The sequence below is a fragment of the Arvicola amphibius genome, chromosome 9, assembly GCF_903992535.2.
Source record: "Arvicola amphibius chromosome 9, mArvAmp1.2, whole genome shotgun sequence".
In the NCBI taxonomy this organism is placed as follows: domain Eukaryota; kingdom Metazoa; phylum Chordata; class Mammalia; order Rodentia; family Cricetidae; genus Arvicola; species Arvicola amphibius.
The window spans coordinates 3015376-3042990 of NC_052055.2; the positions used below are offsets into that span (position 1 = coordinate 3015376).

Consider the following 27615-nt stretch of genomic DNA (forward strand, 5'->3'; position numbering starts at 1 on the left):
CCAGCCCCAGTGGCCAGCGCCAACCTCACCTGCATGTACAACAGGTCTCTAGCCGCTCTGCAGTCCATCAGCATGGAGTCAAGGACCGGGTCCAGGTACCTGCACGATTACATGATCCTGGGTGAACACCTCGGGCTGTATCCAGGGTTCAATGCTCCACCCTGGGAACTGGGTCCCCTTCTCCCATAAACCTATACCTCTGTTCATGCCTAACCTCTGATGTATTCCTGTGTCCTTTCTCTGTCCTTGACCTGCTTCCTCTGAATGTGAGTTTTTAGCTGGTACGCTCTAGAGTAAAGGTGTGTGTGTGTATGTGTGTGTGTGTGTGTGTGTGTGTGAGAGAGAGAGAGAGAGAGAGAGAGAGAGAGAGAGAGAGAGAGAGAGAGAGAGAGAGAGCGCTTTAAGGGAATGGTGTGTGTTCCTGTTCACACTTTATCTTGGCCACCAAGTCCCACAGTCCATTCCCCCCTGTGTAACACCTGCCCAGCCACCCGCCCCACACGTGTTCACCATACTCTGTCTACCCACCCACACGTGTTCATCATACTCTCTCCACCCGCCCACACGTGTTCATCATACTCTATCCACCCGCCCACACGTGTCCACCATACTCCGCCCACCCGCCCACACGTGTTCACCATACTCCGCCCACCCACCCACACGTGTTCACCATACTCCGCCCACCCACCCACACGTGTTCACCATACTCTGTCCACCTGCCCACGCGTGTTCACCATACTCTGTCCACCCGCCCATGCGTGTTCATCATACTCCATCCACCCGCCCACACGTGTCCACCATACTCTGCCCACCGTGCACCTGGTCACCTCCTCCTGCTCTGGAGCTGCTCAGGAAAAGTCCCAGACCAGGCCTTCTGATTCATCCTCCTGCTTTGTGCTCCTTCTGCTGTGACTTTTCCTGAGCATCCCCGTGCCAACTCTACACCCAAGGTGCTTTCTCCTTCCTCCCCCTCCTCCCCCTCTCACAAGGCCGCTGCCTCTACACCGTCCTGCCCTGACTTATCTCTTCTCTGACAGCCTCCTCTGCAGGCTCCTCTTCTCTGGGCCCTGCACCCCTCCTCTGTGCTTCCTCAGCACTTGGCTTTCCCAACCACGGCTTTGATCAACTTGTTTTGACACCAGATGTGAAGACTCTGGCCCTCGAGCCTAGAGATGTCCTTCTGGGTCCCAGAGAGTGACTTGTGGGTGTTGGGGGATCCATGTCTCTTTGTGAGACAGGACCCACCAGATAAACAGAGGCTCACTGTAAGTACAGTGGCACTCTGAGAAGGGACAGGAACGCAAAAGGAGATACAGTTGGCGTACAACTCATCAGAAGGCAGAGGCAAGCCATTTACTGCGTTCAGACCATGGTGTGACTGCAGAGAGAACTGGTCAGACCACAGCAGGATGAGAGTGGGGTTTGAAGGTCAAGCTCATCCTGGCAGAGAGAAGCAGCTGAAACATTCTAGCTAACTCTCCCTCCCTTCAGCCGTGTGTCCACACTCCTCAGAAGGCCCTGTGCGGCTCAGATTTGCGTGGCAGTTGGATAGCCCTGAGACACATTCCAGGCTTGGGCTCTGAGCTGCCTGGCCAGCACCCTCTGAACTAGAAGGAATATCACCTTGTCATATCCTCCCTAGAAAGATGTTGTCAGACAAGTCCAGAATGAAGAAAAATCCTTAAAACTCCAGCTGGATCGTTCTGCAAAGCCTCGTCCATCAGAATCAAGCCGCTGTTGGAGCTGCTCCCTCCCCTCCCCCCTTGCCACTGGAAAGTGGGCAGGACACCCCAGGGTGTTCCACCATGTTGTTCCCTCGTGGGGATCTGACTCTCAGCTCCACTACGGCAGTGTTCCTCTCCCAGCCACAAGCCACAGCAATCTGCTGGATAGGGTGCAGTCTGGTGACGTGGTGGGTTTATCTTGCATTAGCATCTGGGCATCTAAGATGGACCGATTTGAGGTACAGCCTAATGTCTAACGCGGGCTTCTAGGTGAGGGGAAGGATTCTCACCGCCCTTTGACGTCAGTTCTCAGGAAAGTGTGTGAACTTGGGAAGTCTAAGCCGCAGGGATTTTCCGTTATTGCCGCTGTCATCGTTCTTATCGATATGCCAACAATAAACATTAACAAAATGTATTGAGTATGTGGGGCTGCCTTAATATCGACAACAGTCCTAGGATTGTTCTCCTGTTTTACACAAATGTAAACTGATGCTTCAGGAGCTCAAATAACTTGGCTAAAAGCGTGGAGAACTGGGTCTCAGCGTGTATCCTCTGACTGAAGAACAGCCACACTCAGACGCACAGTACTGAAAGCAGCTCCGGGATAGTCTAACCCCTTAGATGGAGCAGAGTCCTTTCCCCTTCTCAAATATCCAATCCAAGAGGTTTTAGTGATTTCTCAAACGTTTCTGAGTAGCTGGGGCTAACCCTTTAGAATTCAAAGCCCCAAGCTAGACCCAGCAAGGTCTCATTGGGTCAAATACATCACTATTCCTAGATTTCAAGGCGCCTTTTTTGTTTTTAAAGTTTGTCTCCCCAGATTACAGAATAACTAGGATGAGAAGAGTCAACTTGAGCAGCAACTCAACACAGTCATGGTGATGAAGGCTGGGGTGGCAGGTTGTCGGACGAGGCTGGGAAGGCACTCTGCCTTTATTGAGATTTCCTGTTGATTTGTTCTTGGTGGGACTTCCATTTCCCCGCAAAATAACGGCATTTTCTGCAGAGACACTGTGTCCTTCTAATCTGGGAATTAAATATGGGTGGCCCTGGCACACTTCAGGAATGTGAGCTGAATGCTTAAGAGGGTCAAATTCAGTCCAAACTGGCTGAGCCACCCCCCTCTGCCTTCAAGGAATATCACAGTTAACAGACATCTGATCTGCCTGGATTATCAACACATCCTTCCGTGACTGCAACCAGTAGCCAGTTGCTCAGCAAAGCATGGTCAGCAATTTCTGGCCACCGTGTTTCAGGCTGTTCCACCCCCACTTGCCTGCGTCTTAAGCCAGTGAGACTGACAGATTCTCACACAGTGGCTTCTCTCACAGGTACTCACCATTTTCTGAGTCCTATCTTCCAGTCTTCCACCTGGGAACTCTGAAGGCTAATGTAAGGTAGCTCAAAGTCAGCTAGCTTCTTCACAACTAGAGAGGGAAAGGCAGCGTGGAGATCAGGCTATGCCCTGCTCCGAGTTACCCCGCGTTGTATAAAACTGTTCTTTTCAGCCCGTGCCTTGCTCCTAGAAACTCCATTTTACAGCGTTTTGTTGTTTGTTTTGCTGTCTACTTCATTTCGAGGGTGGACATTGACAAAGTCAAGGCAGACCACACACAGCCATCTGTCTTACGTCACCCATCCAGCATAGACTGGGAAATGACTTCTTCATAGTAGAAAGGGGGCTGCCCTATCAGGATGAATTGAGGTCATAGGGGCACAAGTGTATATTAAAATCACATTGGGGAAACAAAGCTCCGAAACTTAATAGATGCGTAGAAGTCCCTCACCTGGGTCCCATAAGTGATGAATGTCTCTCAGTACTGATGGCATGCCCCACACCAACCTGTCACCTGATACCCCCAGCTAACTGTCCCTAAGCCATCAGCATGCTTTGGCTCCCCGAGGCCGACGGAGTCCCCTCGGCTGCTGTCTGTCTGTCCACACGCTGTTTGCTCATCTGGACCTCCTGTGTTGGTTCTGGATCCACTTCTGCCGTTCCTTCTCTGCAGCCAACTACATCTTTACTCTCAGCCCTGTCTCCTGAGGCCTGGTCTACAGCAAAGCCTCCTCCCTCTGCTGGTTCAGGTCGAATCTTTAACGACACTGACTCGACGGCGTTTTTGTTACCCATTTCTTCAACCTCTGTATTCTCCTGCTTTCTCTTTCACCTGTATTCATTATGGGAACCACACATAGAAAAACGCACAGAGAGGTATTAACCATGTTCTGTTGGGTGTATGATATGAGAGTTAATATTAGTAATTAAGATAAGGAGTAAAGAAAGCCCCTGCTCACGCCTGCCCATCCTGTTTGCTGCACCTTTCCGTCTTACCAGAGAGCTTGCCCCCCGGGAAACTCCGGATGAGGAACAGGCCGAAGTACCCCAAGAGCTCCGGATACAGGCCAAGTTTGTGCGCCACCACCTGCGCCAGGAACAAGCAAAGGGGAGAACTCAGCAATGGCCATGCTTCAGGCTGTGGAAGCAGAACTGGAAAAGACCAGTACACACGGGCAGCAAGTGCATTGCAGGCCAATAAACACTCAGAGAAACGTTCTGGAATTTAAAATTCACTCATATTTGTTATGGTTTGAATCTGAAAGCAGCTCCTGGGGGTGCCCAGCATTAGACCCCATGGAAAGCAGCTTCTGGGTGTGCCCAGCATTAGATCCCATGGAATGCAGTTTCTGGAGCTTCCCCGGGTGTGAGAGGTGAAGTCTTCAAGAAAGACTGCCTGCCCTGTCAAAAAAAGAAGTGCCCAGCCACTCTCTGCCAGGCTCGCCTGCCAATACACACTGGATATGCCCTGTTCCAGACTCTGCCAGTCCCACCAAGGATGGGCTAGACCTTGGCTTTCTCAGTCAGTTTCTCTTTGGGGATGATTTCTATGTGTCACCTCTGCAGATAAATCATCCACAAAGTAAGCGACAGGCAAGAATCATATTCAAGTCTCCACCTCGTAAGACCTGTTTCTGCATCCCCTGGAGCTGAAGCTAAGCTGAGTTTACCTCAAGGACCCTTTCGGCTGTATCTGACGTTAGAACCTCCACGTTAACGCTCTTTCCATTGGGCAGAAACACATCCAAAGTGGCTTGCTTGGTGGTGACGTTCAATGTGTGCTATGAGCAAAAGGCAGCCGTCAGTTTCACACCCATCTCAGAGAAAGCCAGCAATCCTTGCCTGCCCCACCGTGTGCAGGGAGCTGGGACTGAGGAGAGGGTACCCACGTGCTGAGGTTTAGCAAGGCTGTCTCTCATCATGGGACACTGCAGTGCGCAGTCTGGTACGTTTCTTTATATACCTAGAGATTTTTCTGTCACCTCAAGTCAACAGCATCCACAAGCCAATCTGAGCATCATTTGCTGGTACTTCCGCCTCTCTCGTGAAGTGCTGATTGACAGCAACCCCTCAATGCATACTTGTTGAGTGCAGAACATAAAACGAGACAAGACAGGACATGTGCCTTACAGGACCACCTTCCCGAGTCGAGCTGAATTTCCTTGTCAAATTTCTAATATAAACCTCTTTTAAAGACACCGCCGTAAGACTTCCTCTGCCCTGTTTGCCTCTTGAAGCTAAGATGAAAACAACATAAATAGAAGCCATCTTTGGAAATTGGAAAAAATAGTCCCAGGCCTAAGCCCAGGACACTCTGAGCGTCTGTCCAGCATAACAGAATGGACCCGGTCACGACGCGACCGAAGGCCTCAGTCCATTCTGCATAACCTGTCTCAGGGAAGTTCATCCCAAGGGCTTAGCCAAGCATGACTCAGGAGCCATCTGAAGAGGTACGTGGTCACTAAAGACTACCTTCCAGTAGAACTGGGAAGAGGGAACGGGCCTGGCATCAGCCACTAGAGTGCTGACCTCCTACGAGGCAGCAATGTGCCACAGTCCTCAAAGGGTTTTGGTTTAATCCTCCAAACAGCCAGAAACAGGAGCTCTGTTCCCCATTTTCCAGCGGAGAAACTGGTATGTAAAGAAACTAAATAAACTCAGTGTCACTGCCATGTATAATTCTAGCAGCTGGAGAAAACAAGATTACAAATTCAAGGCCAATCTGAGATACATAGTGAGTGCTGTAGAAAAGAAAGGAGAACAGGAACTGGGAAAGAGAGGAGGAGAGGGAGAGGAAAAAGTCAATGAAAATGGAAGGGAAGGGGAGAGGAGGAGGGGGGGAGGGGAGAGTTTGAATGCATTATCCCGAGTCACAGAAATCAAAATATCGCCTCTTGCTCCTGAGTCAGATTCACCATCACCAAAGCCAGATCTGCAGCAGCTTGTCTGAATGGATAGAAACATTTAGAATACCAGCTCACTGGAAAAAGCCCTGTGGCTTAAGCATCACCGCTAGACAGAGCAGGTTGCGGGGTCATAGGGTGGAGGATTAATGAGAAAAGGCCCAGAGACAAGACCCAAGATCCAGGAATAACTCAGATTCCAGGGACTCAACGCCAGCCCTCTCCAGCAGTGTCAGGAGGCAAGGGCCAAGGAACTGTCAAGAAGTGGATCAATAATAAAAAAACAACTACAAAAGAGGGGAAAGCATGACCAATGCATGCATGGACATACATGTGCAGAGGAAGCATTAGGCCCTGCAGGTAAGGATGGTGGTGGTGCTAATAAAGGAACGTGTCTCCGTATGAAGATCTCAATGAGAGAGAGAGAGAGAGAGAGAGAGAGAGAGAGAGAGAGCGCAGCTAAGAGGTGGGAAAATGAATGCAACAGTGAGCTCACAAAGTTCATGGGCAAACAATGGAAAAGAAAAATAACGTCATTACCAAAGTGAACACTACATTAGAACCCAGAAAAGAGATACCACAGAACAAAGTTATGAGGCAGAAAGCTTTTATACAAAGCTAGACAGTCAAAATTCCAAGGCCCTAAAACTAGGCCAAAATCCTTTAAAATTGCTGGAAGAATTAATACAAAACAAAACTCTACAATACTTATAGCCCACAAGAGATATTTTCTTAAATCATGAAAGCCAAAGCTGTAATGTACTCCCGTAAGAACTTGTCAAACTTATCTTCATGTGTACTGGCATTCAATGAACCACAAGACTTACAATACCTTAAAGAATTGTTTTCTTTTTAATTCTCTGTGAGTGTGTGTGCGTGTGTGTGCATACACACACGCACACACACAAGCACACACACACGCACACACATGTGCAGAAGCCAGAGGCAGCACTGGATCTTCCTGGAACTGGAGTTACAGGCTATTATCTGACATGGGTGTTGCAACCCTAACTAGGGTCCTCTGCTAGAGGAACAACCAGTCTTCAACCACGAAGTCAACCCCCCAATGCCAGACTTCAACTTTTAAAAATCAAGTTTAGGGCAAACTACATAGGAGCAGGCCTGAGGCAGCGACCTAGGCCAGAGCAGCACTGAGCCAGTGACCTGGGCCAGAGCAGGACTGAGCCAGCGACCTGGGCCAGAGCAGGACTGAGCCAGCGACCTGGGCCAGAGCAGGACTGAGCCAGTGACCTGGGCCAGAGCAGGACTGAATCAGAGACCTGGACCAGAGCAGGCCTGGGACAGTGAACTCCATGGGAACAGGAGCAGATCCATACCAGGGACATTTGTGAGAGCGACCTAGGCCAGAGCAAGCCTGAGGCAGCGAACTCCACAGGAGCAGGTACAGGGGAGCAACTGCTGAGGGAGTGGGCCAGAGCCAAAGACCTCTGCAGGTTTAGCCATGAGTCTAGGATCTCTGAGGAACCACATGATTATCTCATTAGATGCTAAAAAAGCTTTCAACAAAATACAACATCCCACGCTAGAGAGATGGCTCAGAGGTTAAGAGCATTGCCTGCTATTCCAAAGGTCCTGAGTTCAATTCCCAGCAACCACATGGTGGCTCACAACCATCTGTAATGAGGTCTGGTGCCCTCTTCTGGCCTGCAAGCATATACACAGACAGAATATTGTATACATAATAAATAAATAAATATCTTTAAAAATACGACATCCCTTCATGATAAAGGTCTTGGAGAGAGCGGGGATACAAGGAACATACCTAAGCATAATAAAGGCAATATACAGCAAGCCAACAGTCAATATTAAACTAAATGGAGAGAAACTCACAGTGATCCCACTGAAATCAGGAACAAGACAAGGTTGTCCACTCTCTCCATATCTATTCAATATAGTACTTGAGGTTCTAGCTAGAGCAATGAGACAACAAAAGGAGATCAAGGGAATACAAATTGGAAAAAAAAGTTGAACTGTCACTATTTGTTGATGATATGATAGTTTACATAAACGGCTCCAAAAATTCTACCAAGAAACTTCTAAACTTCTACACTTTCAGTAATACAGCAGGATACAAGATTAACAACAACAACAACAACAACAACAACAACAAAAAATCAGTAGCCCTCCTGTACACAGATGATAAATGGGCCGAGAAAGAAATCAGAGAAACAACACCCTTCACAATAGCCACAAATAACAAAAAATATCCCAGAGTAACTCTAACCAAACAAGTGGAAGACTTGTATGACAAGAACTTTAAATCTTTGAAGAAAGAAACTGTTCAGTCAAGGTCCCAAGCACAAATGTCTCCACGTGCGCAAACGGAATGAAAGCTGTGCTAAACAACTATGGATTACCAAAGCTTCAGCCTAGGCGGGGAGTGGGTGTGGCCCCTGGTCCACAGAAATGGGCCGCTTTATGCTACTCTTTCAGGCTGGATGTTCTCCACGGACAGGAAAGTTAGGAAGACAGACAGACAGACAGCAGCTGGCAGGGCCCGTTGTTCCAATGGCTGCACTATGGTGCTCTCCGAGACCTTGGCTACAGCCGTTTGGTCTCGTCTCAGTCTGGGGTCCCTGAGAGCTGAAACTCCAAAACTCCGGCTCTTTGTTTGCCTTTCCTGGGACCAGCACACAGGCTACAGAACAAATACCTACTTAAACCGTAAGCCAAAATGTGAGTGACACACTTCATCTCCCATGTAGGACCCGAACAGGAAGCAGAAAAGACTTACTAGAAAAGACTCTACTTCACCCAAGTCCAGAAAGCCTGTGCACTCGGAAAGCGGGAGGCTCTGCAGAGGCTGATGGCATGGCTCAGGAAGGAGGCTTACCATCTGCACCAGCGTTAAAAACTTGGTGAAGACGTCGCTTCTCATCACGCGGGGGTCAGCAGTTACTGAAAAACACGGAAAGCAAGCCCGGTCAGCAAGAGCGCGCGCGGCTCTGTCAGGAGTTCTGAGATCTTGCCCTAGTAGTGAGTTGACCAGGATGTAAGCATGAGTTCTCCATGCAGGACAATTGACAGAGTCTGCCCCCTTGAGGTGTCTGGGCAATATGAGCCCATCAAGACCACAGTGTTCCTGGGACCCTCGCTCGCTCAAGCTACCCACATCGCTCAGTAGCCACCTTATTACCCTCTGCGATGATAATGAAACTATCACAAAAAGCAAAAATATATTACAGGCTGGGTCTAGACAACCAGTTTGGTAAGACACTTGGTAATCTGAAATTTCTAAGTCTGCCCAAAGCACCAATTGAGAGTATCTCATCACACAGTGGCTCTCAGAAGGTTAACCCCAGAGGGACAGCATGAACTACCAGGAGCGTAGTTCAGTGGTAGAGTGTGCAAGGCTCTGGGTTCAGTTTCCATTATGTGCACACATATATGAATACGTGTGTGTGTGTGTGTGTGTATGTGTCAAGGTAGGGGGCTGGAGAGATGACTCAGTGGTTAAGAACACTGTTACTCTTGTAGAGTACCCAGGTTCAGTTCCCAGCACCCACACGGTGTCTCACAACCATGCACAACTTGAGTTACAGGCGATTTGACACCCTCTTCTGACCTCCAAGGCACACATACAGTGCATAAATACGAAATAGGCAAAGCGTGAATGCGCATAGAATAAAAACAAATCATTTTGAACAAATTAAGTGACAAGCACCCAGGGAGATTTAAAGTGTCTCATTCTTGACTTACACAAAATGTTCCTTCCTCCCCTTAGCCTTAATGCTCTAGACAGCAACAGCCATGCGGGGCCAGACAGAGCCAATGAAGGCTGAGGCCCCACATCACCAAGGAACCAGTCTGCTTCCCTCAGGCCCTCTCCTGAACCTGCCTGAGCTAAGTTCACACACCCCTACATCTTTACAGCTCTGTAAACATTCTTCCTCTGCCTCTTTTCTTTTTGTCATTCTTTCCAAAGTTCGCCCAACAACATTCCATAGCATTAGACATTAGCACAGACCTGAACTGTCCTCAGCAAGGCCATGTGTTCCACGCAAGCTAAAAGAGGCAGAGTGGATAATGGGAGAAACCTGTGTGTGTGTGTGTGCTCATGTGTGTGCACATGTGTGATCATGCGTGCAAGCATACATGCTTGAAAATATTCATTGCATGTGAGTCTAGGTGTTGTATATGTATGTTCCAGCATGTGTCCACACATTTGCGGACTTTGAGTGTTGTCCTGGTTAACACTAACTAACACAACTATCAGTTAACACTGGTAACTAACACAACTATCATCAGTTGTGTGATAGCAGAATCTCAGCTGATCAGATTGATCTGTGAGCCTGACGGTGGGGTAATGTCTTGATTAATAGTTGATGGAGGAGGATCAAGATCACTGCAGGTGGTGCCATGCCAAGACAAGTGTTTCTAAAGGTCATAGAAGAAGGAGAGCTCAGACTGGGCAGTGACGGCACACAGTTTTAATCCCAACACTTGGGCGGAAGAGGCAGGAGGATCTCTGTGAGTTTGAGGCCAGCCTGGACTACAAAGGGAGTTCCAGGACAAAAAGAAAGGAAGGGAGGGAGGGAAGGAGGAAGGGAGGAAGGGAGGGAGGGAGGGAGGGAGGGAGGGAGGGAGGGAAGGAAGGAAGGAAGGAAGGAAGGAAGGAAGGAAGGAAGGAAGGAAGGAAGGAAAGGTAGCTCAGTATGGCTGTGTGAGTGAGCCGGCAAGCACCATTTCTCCATGGTTTCTGCTTCTTCTTCTTGGCCTGACCTCCCTAAACGTCATCTGTGATCTGAGAGTATTAGATGGAATTAACCCTTTTCTGCCCTAATTCACTTTACTCAGTGTATTTCATTCCAGCAACAGAACGAAAGTAGGGCAGGTGTCCCACTCTGTCATTTCCCAGCCCACTCCCTGAGACAGGGTTTCTCAGTGAACTTGGAGCTCACCCTTTCCTCCTGTCTCCACCCTCCCAGTTCCACAGGCTCACAGCCACCAGCAGCTTCTACATGGGTGCCGGGCTCTGAATGTGGATCCCTGTTCTTATATGGCCAGCACTCTTGCCGTCTGGACTATCCTTCCACCTGAGGAACTTCACAAAGGGTATGACTAGCCTGGTAGGGTGGTATGTGCTAGTAATCTCAGCACCTGGGAGGCAGAGACCGCAGGGTCTTACGTTTCAGGCTAGCCCGGGCTTCATAACAAGACTTTTCTCAAAAACAAAATCCTGAGTGACAGTACAGAGGGGTAGCTGTGGTGTAGAGAGAAACTGATTTGTGTTCCTTAGCGCAGACTTGGGGAAATAGAAAGCTACTGAGAAGCTTATCCTCCAATCCGTCCCTAGTGTATCGGAGGAGGTGGGTACCGTGTCTAAGGCCACACAGCAAAGACAGAATCTGATTCTAGGTCTAGCTCTGAAGCCTGAACTCTTGAGTTATGACACCGAGCAGTCAGCTTGGTCAGAGCCGCTCTCCCGGTATCCACAGCGCCACCACACAACTCTGAGGAAGACCGAGGTTGAGGCAGCAGGCCAGCACTGTTAGTCAGCACTACTACCTCAAAACGCTTCCCAACATATGGTCCAGATCAGCCCATCATCTTGTCTTAACTCTTCAGTTCCATAGTCAAACCTATATACAACAGTCCAGAGTACGTCTTAAACTATTTTAAATATTCTTTTGTTTGCTTGTTTGTTTGTTTTTGTTCTTTTAAGTCAGGGTTTCTCTGTGTAACAGCTCTGGCTGTCCTGAAACTTCCTTAGTTGACCAGGCTGGCCTCTGCCTCCCGAGGAAATACTCAGTATAAAGAATGCCATTGTAGGGGCTGGAGAGATGGCTCAGTGGTTAAGAGCATTGCCTGCTCTTCCAAAGGTCCTGAGTTCAATTCCCAGCAACCACATGGTGGCTTACAACCATCTGTAATGAGGTCTGGTGCCCTCTTCTGGCCTGCAGACATACACACAGACAGAGTATTGTATACATAATAAATAAATAAATATTTAAAAAAAAAAAAAAAAAGAATGCCATTGTAAAGTCACGCACACAAGAAATATCCAGAATGCACAGGTGTGTAGAAAAAACTACAGGGGTGGCTTCATGGGCCCAATGGGAGGAAGCTAAAACGGGAAGCAACTGCCAATGGTCGTGAGGTCTCCTGTGGGGGCGATGGTAATACCCTAAAACTAGAATGTGGTGATGACAATGCTATGCTAACAATGACAAATAAGGACTTTAAAACAGGTGGCTCTTGTGACGAGGAATTTATGCTGCAACACAGCTGTGAAGCAGAGTCCGCGTACATACCATTTTGCAGGTAGCGTTCCAGCTGGTCCCTCCTCTCTTCAGCCATGGCGGCCGTCATTGCCAGATAGTGCTTTGGCGGGAAAGGCGGCAGGGAGTTTCCAAACTCTCGTCTCAGCTGAAAGGCCCCAAGTCAACGTGAGACACCAGCTCAAGGGCGAGGAGGCTCGAAGCCTCATCTTGAGCACTTTATTTAAAAGGAAAGATAAACTGGTCCCTGTTCCTTTTGGAGGAACAGCCTTTGGTATACATTCCACAGATCTCCTACATCACAGATGGCTGACTCCAGCCGTGCTCTGGTGAAGCTGGCCTATATTTTCATTATAAGACAGTTAGAGCACCGCTCATATTTCCTTAAATTCATTCTCTACTGGAATGATCAGAGATTATAGCCAGAATTTTTTCTTTTTAATTTTTGATTTGTCTCACTATGTAGCCCTGACTGTCCTAGAACTCACGATGTAGACCAGGCTGGCCTCAGACTCACAGAGATCCTCCTCAGTCTGCCTTCCAAGTCAGATTAAAGGTGTGCCACCATTCTTGGCTCTTTTTACTCTAATGAATGTGGCCACCTACACATAATGTGTGCCCTTCGTGTCATTTCCATGGGACAGTGCTAATTACAAAGGTCCTAGGAGGCTGGCATGAAGGCCAATAGAATCCCAGGCAGGCCTTTCCTCCTACCTACCATATAGAACCCAGAACTACGGTGGCAGTCACTTTCACAGAAGATACATAAAAATAACTTTTAAGGGCTGGAGAGGCGGCCTGTCAGTTAAGAATATACGCTGTTCTTACCAAGGACTCAGATTTAACTCCCAGCACCCATGTCAGGCAGCTCACAACTGCCTGTAACTCCGGATCCAAGAGGATCCGATGCCGCTGACTTCGGCAGGCACCCACATTCACACGGACACACACGCACACACACGTGTACATGCAATTGTAATTATTATTTTTAAATGTGAAGGAAACCAGGTAGCGTCCTGGGAGACTGGAACCTGACTGTTGGCGGAGCCCTCAGTTTAAACAGGGGAACCAGTCACAGAAGAAAGGAGACGGCAGACAACCTTCCATTCCCGTTTAACTTTGGTTGCCGTTGCCGTAATTACAGTGCCCACCTGGCAATTCATATGGCTGCTGCTTAAGAACACATGCTGAGGCTGACCACTTCTCACCACCCCAGCGCCACTGTGCAGGTGCAATCCTACTTAATATCTGTTTTCTGGATTGTAATAGCAGCCTCCTAGGCGGTCTCTGCTTCTCTTGTGACCGCCTTTCTCCTTCTAACACAGCTCTCAAGTAATACTTCAAAACTGTACGTGGAATCATCACGCTCCCTCAGCCAGAATTCTCTGGGGTGTCTCAGCTCCCTGCCCCTGCGCAGCCAAAGGCAAAATAGTTCTAATATCTAGAACTATGACACCATTATGAATACAATTAGCCACGTGTAAGGAAAGTCACGCTTAAATCATTAAATAAGATAAAATTGTAAAATTGGTTCCTAAGTCATGCCAGCCACATTCCACTTGTTTGTAACACGTGTCAAGTCGCTACCAAATTGGCTGAGCACATATACAGCATCTCTGTTGGCGCAGAAATTTCTACCAGCCAAATGCTGGCCTGAATATAGAGAGGTTATTAACTGTCGGGCTATGAACAAATTATGGCTTCCTGCTGTTTATTGTGCGGCATTGCTCAGTTCTTAGAGAACCACATTCAATGCCAGCATTTACTTTTGTGATTTAAATTTTAAAACATATCCTGCAGAGACTACAAACTACCACAGCCGCTTCAGGAGAGAGCTTGGTAATTTCCTACAGTGTTAAGCATAGTCTCACTATAGACCCCAGCCGTCAGTGAATCAGAACAGCTTACTGAACTGATCTCAAGACGATGTCCTCACGGAGTCTGCACGTGGGGCTGGGGAGATGGCTCAGCTGCTGTGCTTCCTTAGGACCAGAGTTCAGTGCCCAGCACCGCGTCAGGCAGCTCACAACTGCCTGTAACTGCAGCAGCAAGAGCTCTGACATCCTCTTCTAACCTCCAACGGACCTGCACACATATCACACGCACACACCCATCTCTCTCACACACACCTCTATCTCACACACAAACAAATAACAATAAATGTTTTAAAAACTGCTTGTAAATGTTTATGGCAGCTTTATCTGTAACGCTGTAAAGACGCCCTTCAAAACTCAACCATGAAGTGAGTGAGTGGCAGGCGTCGGATTCCCACTGCTGTAGTGAGTTCGCCGCTAAGAGCATGTCCTGCGCATGCGCTAAACGATGACTCCCTGACTAGTGTGATAAGCACACGGATGGCAGGCACCATGGTCGATGCGAAACGTCCCCCGTTGGCGCCTGTGCCTGAGGACTCGGTCTCCAGCCGGCGATAGTCTTTGTGAGGTTATAGGACATGTGGAGTCCAGGGTCTAGCCAGCAGCAAGAGGTCACCAGGAACAGGCTCTGAAGGCTAGACACATGTGTGGCTCGGGTCTGTGGCCTCTCGTGTAACGAGCCTCTCATCATGAGCGCTGCCCCACCACGATGGATTGTGCCCTTAGAAACTGAGCCAACACGAACCTCTTCTCACTGAAGTTGTTTCTGTGAGACCTTCCTTCACAGAGGTAAGAAAAGTCACTGATACAAGTGGGTGTCGGGTGTCGCTAGACATCCCTGAGGCGAGCCTGGGCATCTACCTCCCAGCTCTGCGCGTGAAGGCCTGGAAGCGACAATGGGAGCAGTGAGCACATCTTGGTGTCTAACGCCATCCCTCAACGAAAGCCACCACAAATCCATGGAGAATGACTCCTTCTAAGACAGAGCCTGGAGCAGCTTGAAGCACCAGCAAGAGTGGAAGTGCCCAATGGCCGAGTGTAAAGGAGACACAGGAGCTACGGAAGCACTCTTGTGCCCAGAGCTCAGACAACCTGATCAATAAATACCCATCACCCACAGTGCTCTGACTAAATTACTGAATGAACAGGAGAGGGCAGGCCAGTCTCTTGGGTAGAATTCCAGGTAATTTATGTGAATGGAAAAGATGAATCTCCACTCCTTAAGGGTGGGTTTTACATGATGATGTAGGGTCCCGTAGTGCTTCTCAGAATCGGGGTGGGGGCACCGCTTGCTGTGGGAAAGCCAAGAGACGGGCACCATCCACAGTGAGAGAGAGGCCGTGCTCGTGGCAGACATATGAGACAATACAGCCAAAATGTGCTTTGCTGCGAGGCCTTCACCCTTGAAAACTGCAGCTCACTCTTCATCATGTGAAAACAAAGATCCCAAACAGAGTCACGTCCACAGAAGAGCTGACCAGTCCCCTCCAAGCCATCAGGGTCATTAACAACATGGAGAGTCCGAGAGAACGGTCACCGTCAGAGAACTGAAAGGAGACACAGCCATGAAATGGAATGCTGGGTCCCGAACAGAAGCCGGACATTAGATCAAAGCTAATCACATCTGAATGAGTTATGGGTGCAGTTATAACAGCGTGTCCCTGCTGTGCAACAGCTGTGTACACTAAAGGTGTGTTAGACAGAGGACGCCAGGCTGGGGAGGTGTTCAGAGTGCTGGCTGTTTGTCCAGGGGACCAGGACTTGATTCTGCACACCCACACAGTGCCTCACAGCCATCTGTAACTCCATCTCCAAAGGACCTGACACTCATCTGAACTCCGGTACAGCACACACAATGCACATACATGCAGGCAAAACATTCAGACACAAGCCGGGTGGTGGTGGCGCACGCCTTTAATCCCAGCACTCGGGAGCAGGAGGCAGAGGCAGGCGGATCTCTGTGAGTTCGAGACCAGCCTGGTCTACAAGAGCTAGCTCCAGGACAGGCTCTACAAACTGCAAGGAAACCCAGTCTCGAAAAACCAAAAAAAAAAAAAAAATTTAAAAAAAAAAAAAAAAAATAAAAAACAAAAAAAAAAAAAAAAAAAAAAAAAAAAAAAAAAAAAAAAAAAAAAAAAACATTCAGACACATTTTTTTTAAAATAAATCTTTTAAATTATTTTGAAGAATAGAGGAAACTGAATGCCTGACATGGGGAAACTCTGTATAAAAATTATAAACTACAACTGTTGTTACAAAAATTGAGCTTATTTTAAAGAAAAACGGAAAACACAATGTTCTGGATTCTCTTCAGAAAGTAGGAAGATCGGGCAGTGACAGGGTCACATCCTCAGGCCATCATCTTTCAGAGACTGCCCAAGGGCTCCCGCCATGCCCCGTCGCCTCGTGTCTGCCTGACCCCTGTAGACCCAACTCTCATCCATCCTGGTATCAAACAGTATTGCTGCAATTAGGTTTCCTTTAAACCCAAGGATATGTCCCTGCTGTGGGTCCGGCGGCGGCGGCAGCATCCAGGCTGCTCCACCAACCAGGACGTTCTGATCTCCATCTCTCTCACTCCATTCAGTGGAAGCAGAGTCTGTCTTCTCTGCACGCAAGCATTTCTAGGCTAGATGACGGCTGATTAAGTGATGCCAGAAAGGGAACTGTCTTCATTGATATGTGTTCGTAGATGTCACAGACATTCCCTAGCTGACTGCAGTCACAGCACCTGCTCCCAACCTAGGGGAGCCCGCCCGAGGCCATGAAGTGGGAGCGGTCCACAGGACTGAGAATCTGCGGCCTGACAGAGCAGAACTCCTCCCAGCAGGTTTTACAGCAAAAACCAGTTCCTCGAGAAATCTCTGGTCTTTCAGGCTGAATGCAGTCCAAGAGGGGGTGTGGGGTGGGGGTGTGGGACCAGGAATATACAGGGAGCTGAGTAAATTCTGCCAAAAGTCAACCATCGTCTCTCTGGTCCAGGCCTCCTGCCTGGGTTCAGCGGAGTTTGGCTGCTGCAGCCGCTAGCATACCAAGACTTCCAGAGTTCAGTTCGGTCTCCGTCAAAACCCCCATGAAAGATGTCAGAAGGGGAAGCTCAGCTCTCCTGATGTGATTAGGCCAAGCATTTCTGTTTGAGTTGTTCTTTTTGCTTTGTTGTTGTTGTTGTTTGTGTTTGTTTTGTTTCCTGGACTGGTCTTGAAGACGATCTTGAACTTCTGATCCTCCTGCCTCTGATTCCCAAGTGCTAATGTGCCTGGTTTACAAAATACTAGGCATCAAACCCAGGGCTTCAAAGGTACTGGGCAGGCACTCTGCCAGTTGAGCCATATCCTCAGCCTGGTGTGTGAATTTGAATGTGCATTTGTGTGTGTGCGCGCGCGCATGCGTGCATGTCTCCGTGTGTCTGTGTATGTGTGTGTAAGCGCACGCGCGTGTGTATACATGTGTGTGTGTGTGTGTGTGTGTGTGTTTTCTCCATGAAAGGTTTTCCCAGATCCTTCTCTCTTAGTTTTTATTTTTACTTTTTTTTTTAATGGATGGGAAATGGTTCCAACATCTTTTATAATTTTTTATGTCATTTACTCCATTGCGGGGGAGGGGCACCTGTGCGAGGTCGAGGACAACATGCAGGAGCTGGTGGCCTTCTTGCACCACAGGAGTCCTTGGATTTGAACTCAGGTCAGCAGGTTTTGCAGCAGGTGCCGCTGAGCCGTCTTGTTGGCCCTAATTCCTAGTATGACCGAATACAGAGCACCATGAAAAAGGAAAGGCCTTGTACATGTATGTAGGGAGTAGAGATTCCTTTCCCATATGAAAAACTCTTCTGTAAGAGCTCTGTATGAAGCTTTGATTATGTGTACTATGTTAAATCAAGCTTACAAATTGTGCAACATGGTTTTTGGCTGTAAGAACTGAATTTAGCTAGGCATAGCTAAATTTTATCCCTTTCATCCCGGCGCTCAGGAGGCAGAGGCTGACAGGTCCCTCATCCTGGTCTACACAGTGAGTTCCAGGACAGCCAGAGCTACATAGTGAGACCCTGTCCAGGTGATGAGGCCATGAGCTCTTGTCAGCCGGAGCATGTGGAGGGCTAGTCTAGGAAAGAGAAGGGCGTGTCTCTGAGGTGAGATGTGACCTGTGTTCTCTGACGTCAGCTGCACCTCTGTCCCTCAGCGGCTGGCAGCCTCCCCTCTGCTGCTAATGTCTGCTGTGTGAATGCCCTGGCCAGCTCTCTGTGCCGTTAGAGAAATGTCACCAGTCTGATGGTTGCCTCTGTCCTCTCACTAGCCTGTGCTAGTTTCCCGGCTTTAGAGAAGTCTGCGAAGGCAATGTCAGCTTGCAGGGCCCAGGGTTGCACAGGGATAGTCAACAGGAGGGGGACTCTGAGAACCTCTCAAACAGTGAGTTAGGGTGCTCCTCCCCACCACGGTTAAGGTGCTCCTCCCTGCCACGGTTAGGGTGATCCTCCCTCCCACGGACCAGTCTACCTGGCTCCTTCCTCATTTTGAGCTAATCTTGTCTAATTTCCTACCCACCCACCCCCTTCCTTTTGTGGCTGAGGCAAGCCTGACTGTGTTGTCCAGCTGGTCTTGAATTCTCTATCCCCCTGCCTCTGTCCCCGTGGGCTGGTCTTATAGGCATGTGCCTCCTCTCCTGGTTTTTACCTTCCTCTCCTCATTCACCTCCTGCTCCTGTCTGCCACTGTCATATCATCTGTTTCAAAGACTGCTCCAGGACCGTCTGGAGCCAGTCCCTTCTCAAGCCCCTGCCTCCCTCCTCCCAGAAGTCCTCTTGGATTGCATGAGGTGCTTTTGAGTCTTGTGACTCTATCTGCTTAGGTGCCACAATTCAATCTGCTTTGAGTGTGACCCCTTAGCTGTTGAGTCTTGGGTTTGCTAGCAGAAGGGCTTGGAAAGGGGTGATCCTGATGAGCCAACACTAGAAACAGAGACGGCACAAAGGACACCCTTCACAATCCCTCTTGTTCCATTGACCCCACTCTGGGAGGCTCGAGGGCTGTGGGCGCAGTGAGCCAGAGGAAGGGGTGACTTTCACAGCAGGCTGGGAGGATCCTGTTTCTGGTATAAGCTGGTGTTGGAGATGTTGGTATAGGAGATTGCTTTGGGACGTTTGTTTGTTTGCTTGCTTGGTTTTTGCTTTTTGCAACAGGGTTTTTCTGTCTGGAAACTTTGGAGCCTGTCCTGGAACTTACTCTGTAAACCAGACTGGCTTTGAACTCACAGAGATCTGCCTGCCTCTGCCTCTCTGCCTCTGCCTCTGCCTCTGCCTCTGCCTCTGCCTCTGCCTCTGCCTCTGCCTCTGCCTCTGCCTCTGCCTCTGCCTCTGCCTCTGCCTCTGCCTCTGCCTCTGCTGGGATTAAAGGCATGCGCCACCACCGCCCTGATGCTCTGGGTTTTAAAGAGTGTCCATAGTTCACAAATTAGTGGGCTGGGTACACGCCACCCACCCCCTCTACACACACAGTCCGATGTCTTTCAGAGTGGCACCACCCAAGTCCTCGGGCACACTTTTTCAACCAGGCTCACCTGTTCATTCCAACGGTGCAGCTGGCTATAGCGTACCTTGCAGAAGAGGAACCCGTCCAGGTACACGGAGTACAGCTGAAAGCACAGACACATGCCCGGGGTTATACAAGACGACGATGATGATGCGGGGGTGGGGGTAGGGGTCAGGGGGGTTCGCAGGGTCACCGAACCGCTCCCTACCCAGAAGGTCCCAGGCCCCAGACCCACCACGTAGCTGCCCCCCATCGCGTCTGGCCGCTGCTGGGACACCGGGATGCAGAAATGCATCTTCATGGCTCTAGCGATGGCCGGAGACAGCGTGGCGAACTGGACCTGTTGCTCTAGAGTCTGGGCTGCTCCTGAGCTCCGGCTGCTAGAGGTCTGCCAGTGGGCGGGGTCCGAAGCCTGGCCCCGCCCCGGCCTCGCCCCCTCCACTGTCCCAGCTGCCAGGTTGGACTAGTGAGGCAATCAAGGTATAGAGAGACCCTGAGGAACGCCAGAGCCTCTCTGGCCAGGGTCACCCTGGAAACCAGAGGCCAGAATTTTAGAGACTTTTAAAGAGGAAAGCCTGCCTCTGTGGGGCGGGGAGGGAGAGCGTCGAATTCTTTTTTAGAGGACTCCTTGAACGCACAAGTGAAGAACCGGGCTCTAGCTGCGTGAACATTCTATATAGTTGCCAGAAAGTCATGCTACACCCTGTCCTGCCCCAAATCAGCGGAGCCAGGAGCCTGCCTAGGAAAACAGCTTCCCCGAGGGGCCACTTGAGGGCCCGGGTAGAGTGTCTGTGACTGACAGAACACGCACTTCCAGAGTTGGGTGGAGGAGGTGGCATTCAGATGCAGGGGTGCTTTGACCATTTGAGAACTTCGCATCACCCCAGCACTGGCTACAGTATGCTGTGGATTAAGATTAGAAAGAAAAGGGAGATCTTGGAAGTGCCCTATGAGCGTCACAATTATATTAGGTTCAGGGGTTTTGTTTATTTTGGGTGGTTTTTGTTTGCTTGATTTTTTCATCTTTATCTAGTTAAAAGTGTATCATGGCATACCACTATATATATATATATATATATATATATATATATATATATATATATATATATTTATCCCTGCTTCGGTGTTTTGTTTTGCTTTTGAAGTCTTCTTTTTCCTTAATGTATTAGGGACATCAAAAACACGGAGGTGGCCTGGCTCTCTCTTACCAGGAGAAACCCTGATCTTGCGTAGCTACCTCTCCCTGTAGCTGGGTTCATATAAATCTTTGTTCCTAGAGTTTTTCAACGACTTCTCAGTTCTTCCTTGTTGACGCTCATTCATGTTAACTATGATGTTTGCTAGTTATTGCCTATAGACGGGATCTAGAATGACCTAGGAGCCAAACCTCTGCGTACATCTGCGAAGGGTCATCTGTCAATGGATTGTCTTAACTGAGCCAGAAAGACTCAGCCGCCATGGACTAGGTGGCACCGTTCCACCAACTGGGTCCTGGAGCGAACCGGAAGAGCCGGCTTCGCGCCACCATTACCAATCCCTCGCCACCTCCTGACCGCAGAATTTACAAGGGAGAAAGCAGGAAAATGTCACAAGTGGCCTGGCATGCTGGCCCGAGAGGCCTCCTCAAGGACCACATTCGGAAATCGGGAAAGATGGCTCAGCAGAAGAGCTCTGGCTGCTCTTGTAGAGGACCTGGGTTTGAGTCCCAGCACCCACACGGCAGCTACAACTCTCTGTAACCCCAGTTCTAGGGGGTCTGAACCCTCTTCTGGCTTCCTTGGGCTCTAGACAAGCACATGGTGCACAAACAGATTTGCAGCCAAAACACCATATACATAAAATAAAATAATTTTTAAAAATTAAAAACAATCAAATTTGAATCATCACTCTGTAGGCATGCCTTTGACACTCTTCAATTTTTCTAAGATTACACTTAGAAGATACTCCTCAGCTTTTGATAGGATTAACTCCTGATGAATCTGTGGTAAGCTGGGAGCACAGTCAGTGGTTAATGCATTTAAAGTGTGTTCCTTAGCTCAGAGAGATAGCATGTGGTAGGGTGTCAGATCCAACAGTCAACTGCAAGCATCCACTGCCCACAGTCTCACGGGAGGGCTGGACTGTGCACTGATTGATGGCCAGTGTTAGTCGTCAAGTTGACAGAATCTAAACTCATCTGGGAGAGGGACCTCCGAGCAAGCTTGTGGGGTGCCATCTCGACTGAACGAACTGAGTTGGGAGACCTGCCTACTCTGGGTGTCGCCATTCCCTAGAAAACGTAGGAAGCAAGCTGAGACGGCAAGCATCATCCTCTGCTTCCTGGTTACGGACGTGCGTGATGGTGCGTGATGAGCGGCGTCACGTCGTGCTGCCTTGGCCCACCTCCTTTCGGTCGCTATCCTCCAAGTGTTTTTACCACAGCAAATGAGGGGGAAAAACCTAAAACGAAAACACTGACAAATTATCAAAAAGGAATTTTATCACCGCGCGTTTCTATTGAATGTAAATCACTTTCACATCGTTGTGAACTTCTTAAAAAAAAAAAAAAAGCTAGGCCCAACTATCAACTATTGTAAGCACCTATACCTCAGGTCTTTCGCCACTCCAGCCCATGACTGGAGGGGAGCTTGCTTCTGCCTCCTTCTGTGGAACAGCTGAGGTACCGTGCAGTTCAGGAACCTGACATGGACCCGGGCTATTCAGATGCAGAGGAGGATGAGAGAACCAAACTAGGCCACTCCACAAGGTGTGCAGGGGTGGGGGTGAGGTGCTGTGCCCGGTGGGTCTGCAGCTCCCCCCTCTACCTGCCATCTTTCTGTCTCTGTCCCTCCGGGTGTCTGTCTCCACTCCACAGCATCCAGCTGCTGACAGTGTTTCTGGGTTGAGTTTGGTTTCTGTCCTAACAATAGATGAGAACATAATTGGCCTAATTTTTTAAAAATATCATAAATGGAACATTGTTGGCTTTTAAAAAGAAATTAGTGAAAATCAGGAACACGTGATTTGCCATGAATAGCATGTACATTGGAGGGGTAGAGGGCAGAAATAGCTCTCCCTCCACAGGGCTGCCAAAGGCCCAGGGCTTTCTCAGAAGGTCTTCCTTGCTTCGGAGATCACTGCTCTGTCTGGCTCCTCTTCCCAGGTTAGGAGGCCACAGCATCCCAAGAAACAGTAGAAGCAGCCCTCCCTGCCGTGAGCACCCCAACATTTAAGGGATCCCATGAAGAGGATTTTGATTCTTCAACAGAAATGAGAGCCAGAGCCTGGTCTACAAGAGCTAGTTCCAGGCCAGGCTCTAAAAAAGCTGCAGAGAAACCCTGTCTCGAAAAACCAAAAAAAAAAAAAAAAAAAAAAGAAAGAAATGAGAGCCAGACTCCATGTCTGGGGACCAGGGCCCAGCGTCTTCAACCATGCCAGGGTATGCCGTAATGAGGATGTGCCGTACATCCCACCTGCTGAGCCTGTGTGCCGTCCAGCTCTGGCATTCCTGGTTTTGGCTAAATATACACGGACTGTGTACAAATGGCCTCTCTGCATCTTCAGGCAGGGAGTGGTGGGGCATAGGGAAGGGCGGTTGCTCGGTGAGGGGCAGGGAAGGTGGCCTGGCCTTCAGCCAGGAAGGGAGGGGTGGTAGATACAGCAGATATCTATCTATCTGCCGTGTGTCTGGAATCTGGCCTGGGCTGTAGGGCCCACAGCTGACCTGCCACACATTGTCCAAACATCCAGTCTTACAAGGAAGCCAGAGCAGCTGTGTCTAGGGACAGGGAGGGTCACCAGAGCCAGGGACACTGAGTTCGGAAGTTGAAGTGGGAGCCAAGATTGGCTGCCAAAATGTGGCTGGTGAGGGGACACAGAGACGAGGTTTGAGGTTGAGCCGAGCCTGGCCTGTCATCCTAGCACTAACAAAGCTGAGGCAGAAGCCTTACCTCCAGTTCCTGGCCAGACTGGGTGCATAGAGAAACCCTGTCTCAAAAATAAACAAGAAAATTGAAATACTATGTAAATCACTGACTTGAGTTTCATTTTAAAAGTCATTAAATGAAGACAGTAGCATCATAAGGCAGGGTTGTTCTCTGACACACACAAGTTCAAGGCCAGCCTGTCGTTTTCTGACACACACAAGTTCAAGGCCAGCCTGTCATTCTCTGACACACACAAGTTCAAGGCCAGCCCGTCATTCTTACACACACAAGTTCAGGGCCAGCCCGTCATTCTCACACACACACACAAATTCAAGGCCAGCCTGTCATTCTCACACACACACAAGTTCAAGGCCAGCCTGTCATTATCACACACACACAAGTTCAAGGCCAGCCCGTTATTCTCTGACACACACAAGTTCAGAGCCAGCCTGTGATTCTCTGACACACACAAGTTTAGGGCCAGCCTGTCATTTTCTGACACACACAAATTCAAGGCCAGCCCATCATTCTCTGACACACAAGTCGAAGACCAGCCCGGACTATGAGAGATCCTATCTCAAAACAAAAACAAAAATTGTTCAGTGAGGGCTGGAGAGATAGCTCAGCGGTTAAGAGCATTGCCTGCTCTCCCAAAGGTCCTGAGTTCAATTCCCAGCACCACATGGTGGCTCACAACCATCTGTAATGAGGTCTGGTGCCCTCTTCTGGCCTTCAGGCACACACAGAGACAGAATATTGTATACATAATAAATAAATAAATATTTTTTAAAAATTGTTCAGTGAATTTGGCTTGGGATTAGTGCAGAATTTCCAATAATTTCTGTAATGGCCCCAAACATGCTTCTGCCTTATGTTTATGCTAATCGGTGTTCTTATTGTAGACAATCAAAATTCAAAAGATATTGATGATAACCTACAGTCTGCTGTATCAAATAGTCAGCCAAGATTTAATTCTCTATGAAAAATGAATATATCCATCTTATTAGTATACAAATTCTTTTTTTCTTTTTTTTTTTCTTTTTTTTTTTTTGAGACAGGGTTTCTCTGCAGCTTTTTTAGAACTTGTCCTGGAACTAGCTCTTGTAGACCAGGCTGGCCTCGAACTCACAGAGATCCGCCTGCCTCTGCCTCCCGGGTGCTGGGATTAAAGGCGTGCACCACCACCGCCCGGCTGTGTTTTGATGTTTTTCATCAGAAACATATGTGATGCGTCCTTCCGACCCTTCACCCCATCACCCTCTTTCACTCCCACCTCTCCAGTCTCCTAACCGGATTTATTTTCCTTCAAAATGTCTTGGAGAAGAGATAATATTGCTTTATCTGATAGTCACGTAATGGCTGCTGGGGTGAAAGCAAAGATGGCTACTTCTTCGTCCATAGTTTCTAGTTTTCTTAAATTGTTTCGAGGATTTTATATACATTTTTTTTCTTTTTTGTGAGACAGTCTCATTATGTAGCTACAGAATGAATAGTGAGTTAAACTGTTTTCCAAGTACTGGTCACAAAATCACCTCCAAAGGTATGGCAATATGCCACACTGATATGTCACTGAGAGATGACCCTCCATTTAGAGTGGCCCCAGTGTTGAGGTGTCTGCGTATTTAACACTGATTATTCGTGTGGAGTAGTATCAGATGGGTAACAAAAATGGCCGGCTCTAGGTATCTACAACCTTCGCTCTCTCCGAGCTGATTCCTTCTTGCTGTATAGGGACCAAACCCAGGACTCTGCCCATATCCAGCAAACACTTTATCACTGAGTTATAAACCCAGCCCTTAAAGATTTTGTTCTGTTCTGTTAGCTTTTTTAAAATAAAATATTCTAGTTATTTTGGGGTGTTTTGCCTGCTTCCATCCATGTGCACCATCTGTGCCTGGGAGCCATGGAGGCCAGAAGAGTCTGTGAGTCCCTGGAACTGGGGTTCCAGGCAGCTGTGAGCTGCCCGGTGGATGCTCGGATCTAACCCCAGATCCTCTGCAAGGGCAGCCAGTGCACTTAGCCACTGAGCCATCTCTCCAGCTCGTGATTTTTGGTGGTTTTGAGGAAGATCTCCCCTAAGTTACTCAGATAGCCTTGAACTTTCTATGTAGTTTACCTTAATCTTTGAATAATTTTTATTTATTCTTACTGAGTCAGGGGAGGGCGTTCAAATATCACGGGGTGGCCATGTAGAGCTCTGAGCACAGATGTCAGGAGTCAATCTCTCCACCTTGTCAGGGCAGGGTCCCTCCTGTTCTGTCCACCGGCCTCCAGGCCCCATCTCTGCTTCCCAGCTTGCTGGAGGAGTTGTTGAATTACTAGAACTACAGATGCCAATGTAATTGGCTTTAAAACATTGGCTCTGGGGGTCAAACTCAGCTCATCAGGCTGAGCAGCAGGCGTGTTTATCTGCCGAGCCATCTCACGGGGCCCTAATGTTGAGACTGCATCACCGTGGCCTCCTGAATCTACACAGCCAAGCCCTGCTCATTAACTGTCACCCACAGACCCATTTTCAGGTAAGAGGTGCAGTTATAAAGATCTTCAATGTCTTTGCTTGTGTTACACCACCAGCAACGGCAAACCATCCACTCCGGGCCACCTGACTCGGATGCTCAAGACTCTCACCCTGCCAGAAGATTCCACGGACGGCTCCTCCTCTGTGAAGGGTGAAGGGATGGTCTAAGCTTGTATCTGCCATCAGCCCACTGGGTAGCTTTGGACAAATCCTCATCCCATGGACCTGGCAGCATCCTTTGTCTTCCCAGTCTCGACCAATCATCTGCCTTAGGGGAGTTGCTCTGGAGAACCCAGAAAAAGGAGTTGGTTCTGAAGTCATGAGGAATCCTACTGGTCAGCCACTTGGGAGCAGGACCGTGTCTCCAGGTAATTGCGTCCACACTCACAATTGCGCAGGCTGTGCCGAGCGCTCTGTAACTCCGCCATAGCCCTAGATCCTTTGTTGAAAAGCTCTGCGTACATGGTCAGCCTCAGACTCTGCCAGTCCTGAGGAAACGCGAATGAGTCTGATTTCTTTGGAGAGGCTTTGAAAGTAAAAATAGCTGTCATTTTTATCTGGGGGGGGGTCAGAGGTTAAGTTTCATGAATCAGTTCTTGCCTTCCACCATGGGGGCCTGGGGATTGAATTTATCCTGCCAAGCTTGCCAAGAGACGCTTCTTCTTGCTGCTCTATCCCACCAGCCCAGGAAGTGAGAGATTATGTAGATCAGTTCCAGTGAAGAATAAAGACCCAGGGAGCCTTGCACCCTCCCAGTGGCGTGTCTGGTCCCTGAAGGTGGACACTTTCCTCCTGCGACGTCAGCTGTGTTCACAGGACATTTGGGGTGGCTTCCTCAGGCAATTGGTAATGTTTAATAGGTCCCAGACTCTACCTGTGTGCCATCAGCAGCGTCTGTCCTCCAGATGTAACAACCAAAATGTCCCCCCACATTGCCAAATGTCCGTGGGAGGGAAAAATAATATCAGCCTTGGCTAAAAACCAGTCATTTAGAAGAACACTTCAAAAATCGATCTTGTTGGACTGGGGAGGTCACTGTCAGCAAAGTGCCTGCCACGCAAGCATGAGTTCTGATCCTGGGTTCTGATCCCCGGAGCCCACATGAAAAGCAGGGCATGGTGACACATTTCTGTAACCCCAGTTCTGCGGGTGCAGAGAGAGGCGGGGCCTCCAAAGCTCTTGCCGGCCAGTGGAGCAGCGGCCCTGAGCTGAGGTTCACTGAGAGACTCTGTCTCAAAAAAGTGAAGGTGGTCAGGGAAAGACACTGGACGGCAACCTTCGGTTTACACACACACACACACACACACACACACACACACACACACACACATCAATAAATCCTGTCCCTACAAGCACGTGTGTATAAAAGGGCTGCTGAGGTCATTCAGTGGTAACAGGACTTGCTGCACAGGTCTGAACACCTGACTTCAATAACTGGAGCCCACAGGAAGGTGGAAGGAAAGAACAGCTCTGCGGGGTTCTCTGGCCCCTGCACCCATGTATTATAATAATAAACAAAATGTTTCCTTCAAAGAGAATCGTCATAGCAGCATTATTCATCATACATTAGAACACAGAAAAAGCCGAAACCC

At 48.8% G+C, this 27615-nt stretch overlaps 1 protein-coding gene across 1 annotated transcript in view; it reads right to left on the reverse strand.

Moving 5' to 3' along the window:
• Positions 1 to 19901, reverse strand: part of Snx31 (sorting nexin 31) — a 38343-nt gene extending 18442 nt beyond the window's left edge. The window contains exons 1-8 of the mRNA XM_038343774.1: positions 19836 to 19901; positions 19629 to 19703; positions 12239 to 12353; positions 8818 to 8882; positions 4731 to 4841; positions 4057 to 4147; positions 3064 to 3151; positions 30 to 99 (exon numbers count right to left, since the gene is read on the reverse strand). Coding sequence (XP_038199702.1) covers positions 30 to 99; positions 3064 to 3151; positions 4057 to 4147; positions 4731 to 4841; positions 8818 to 8882; positions 12239 to 12353; positions 19629 to 19703; positions 19836 to 19901 — 681 coding nt within the window. The remainder of the gene's footprint in view (positions 1 to 29; positions 100 to 3063; positions 3152 to 4056; positions 4148 to 4730; positions 4842 to 8817; positions 8883 to 12238; positions 12354 to 19628; positions 19704 to 19835) is intronic.
• Positions 19902 to 27615: the final 7714 nt, after the last annotated feature.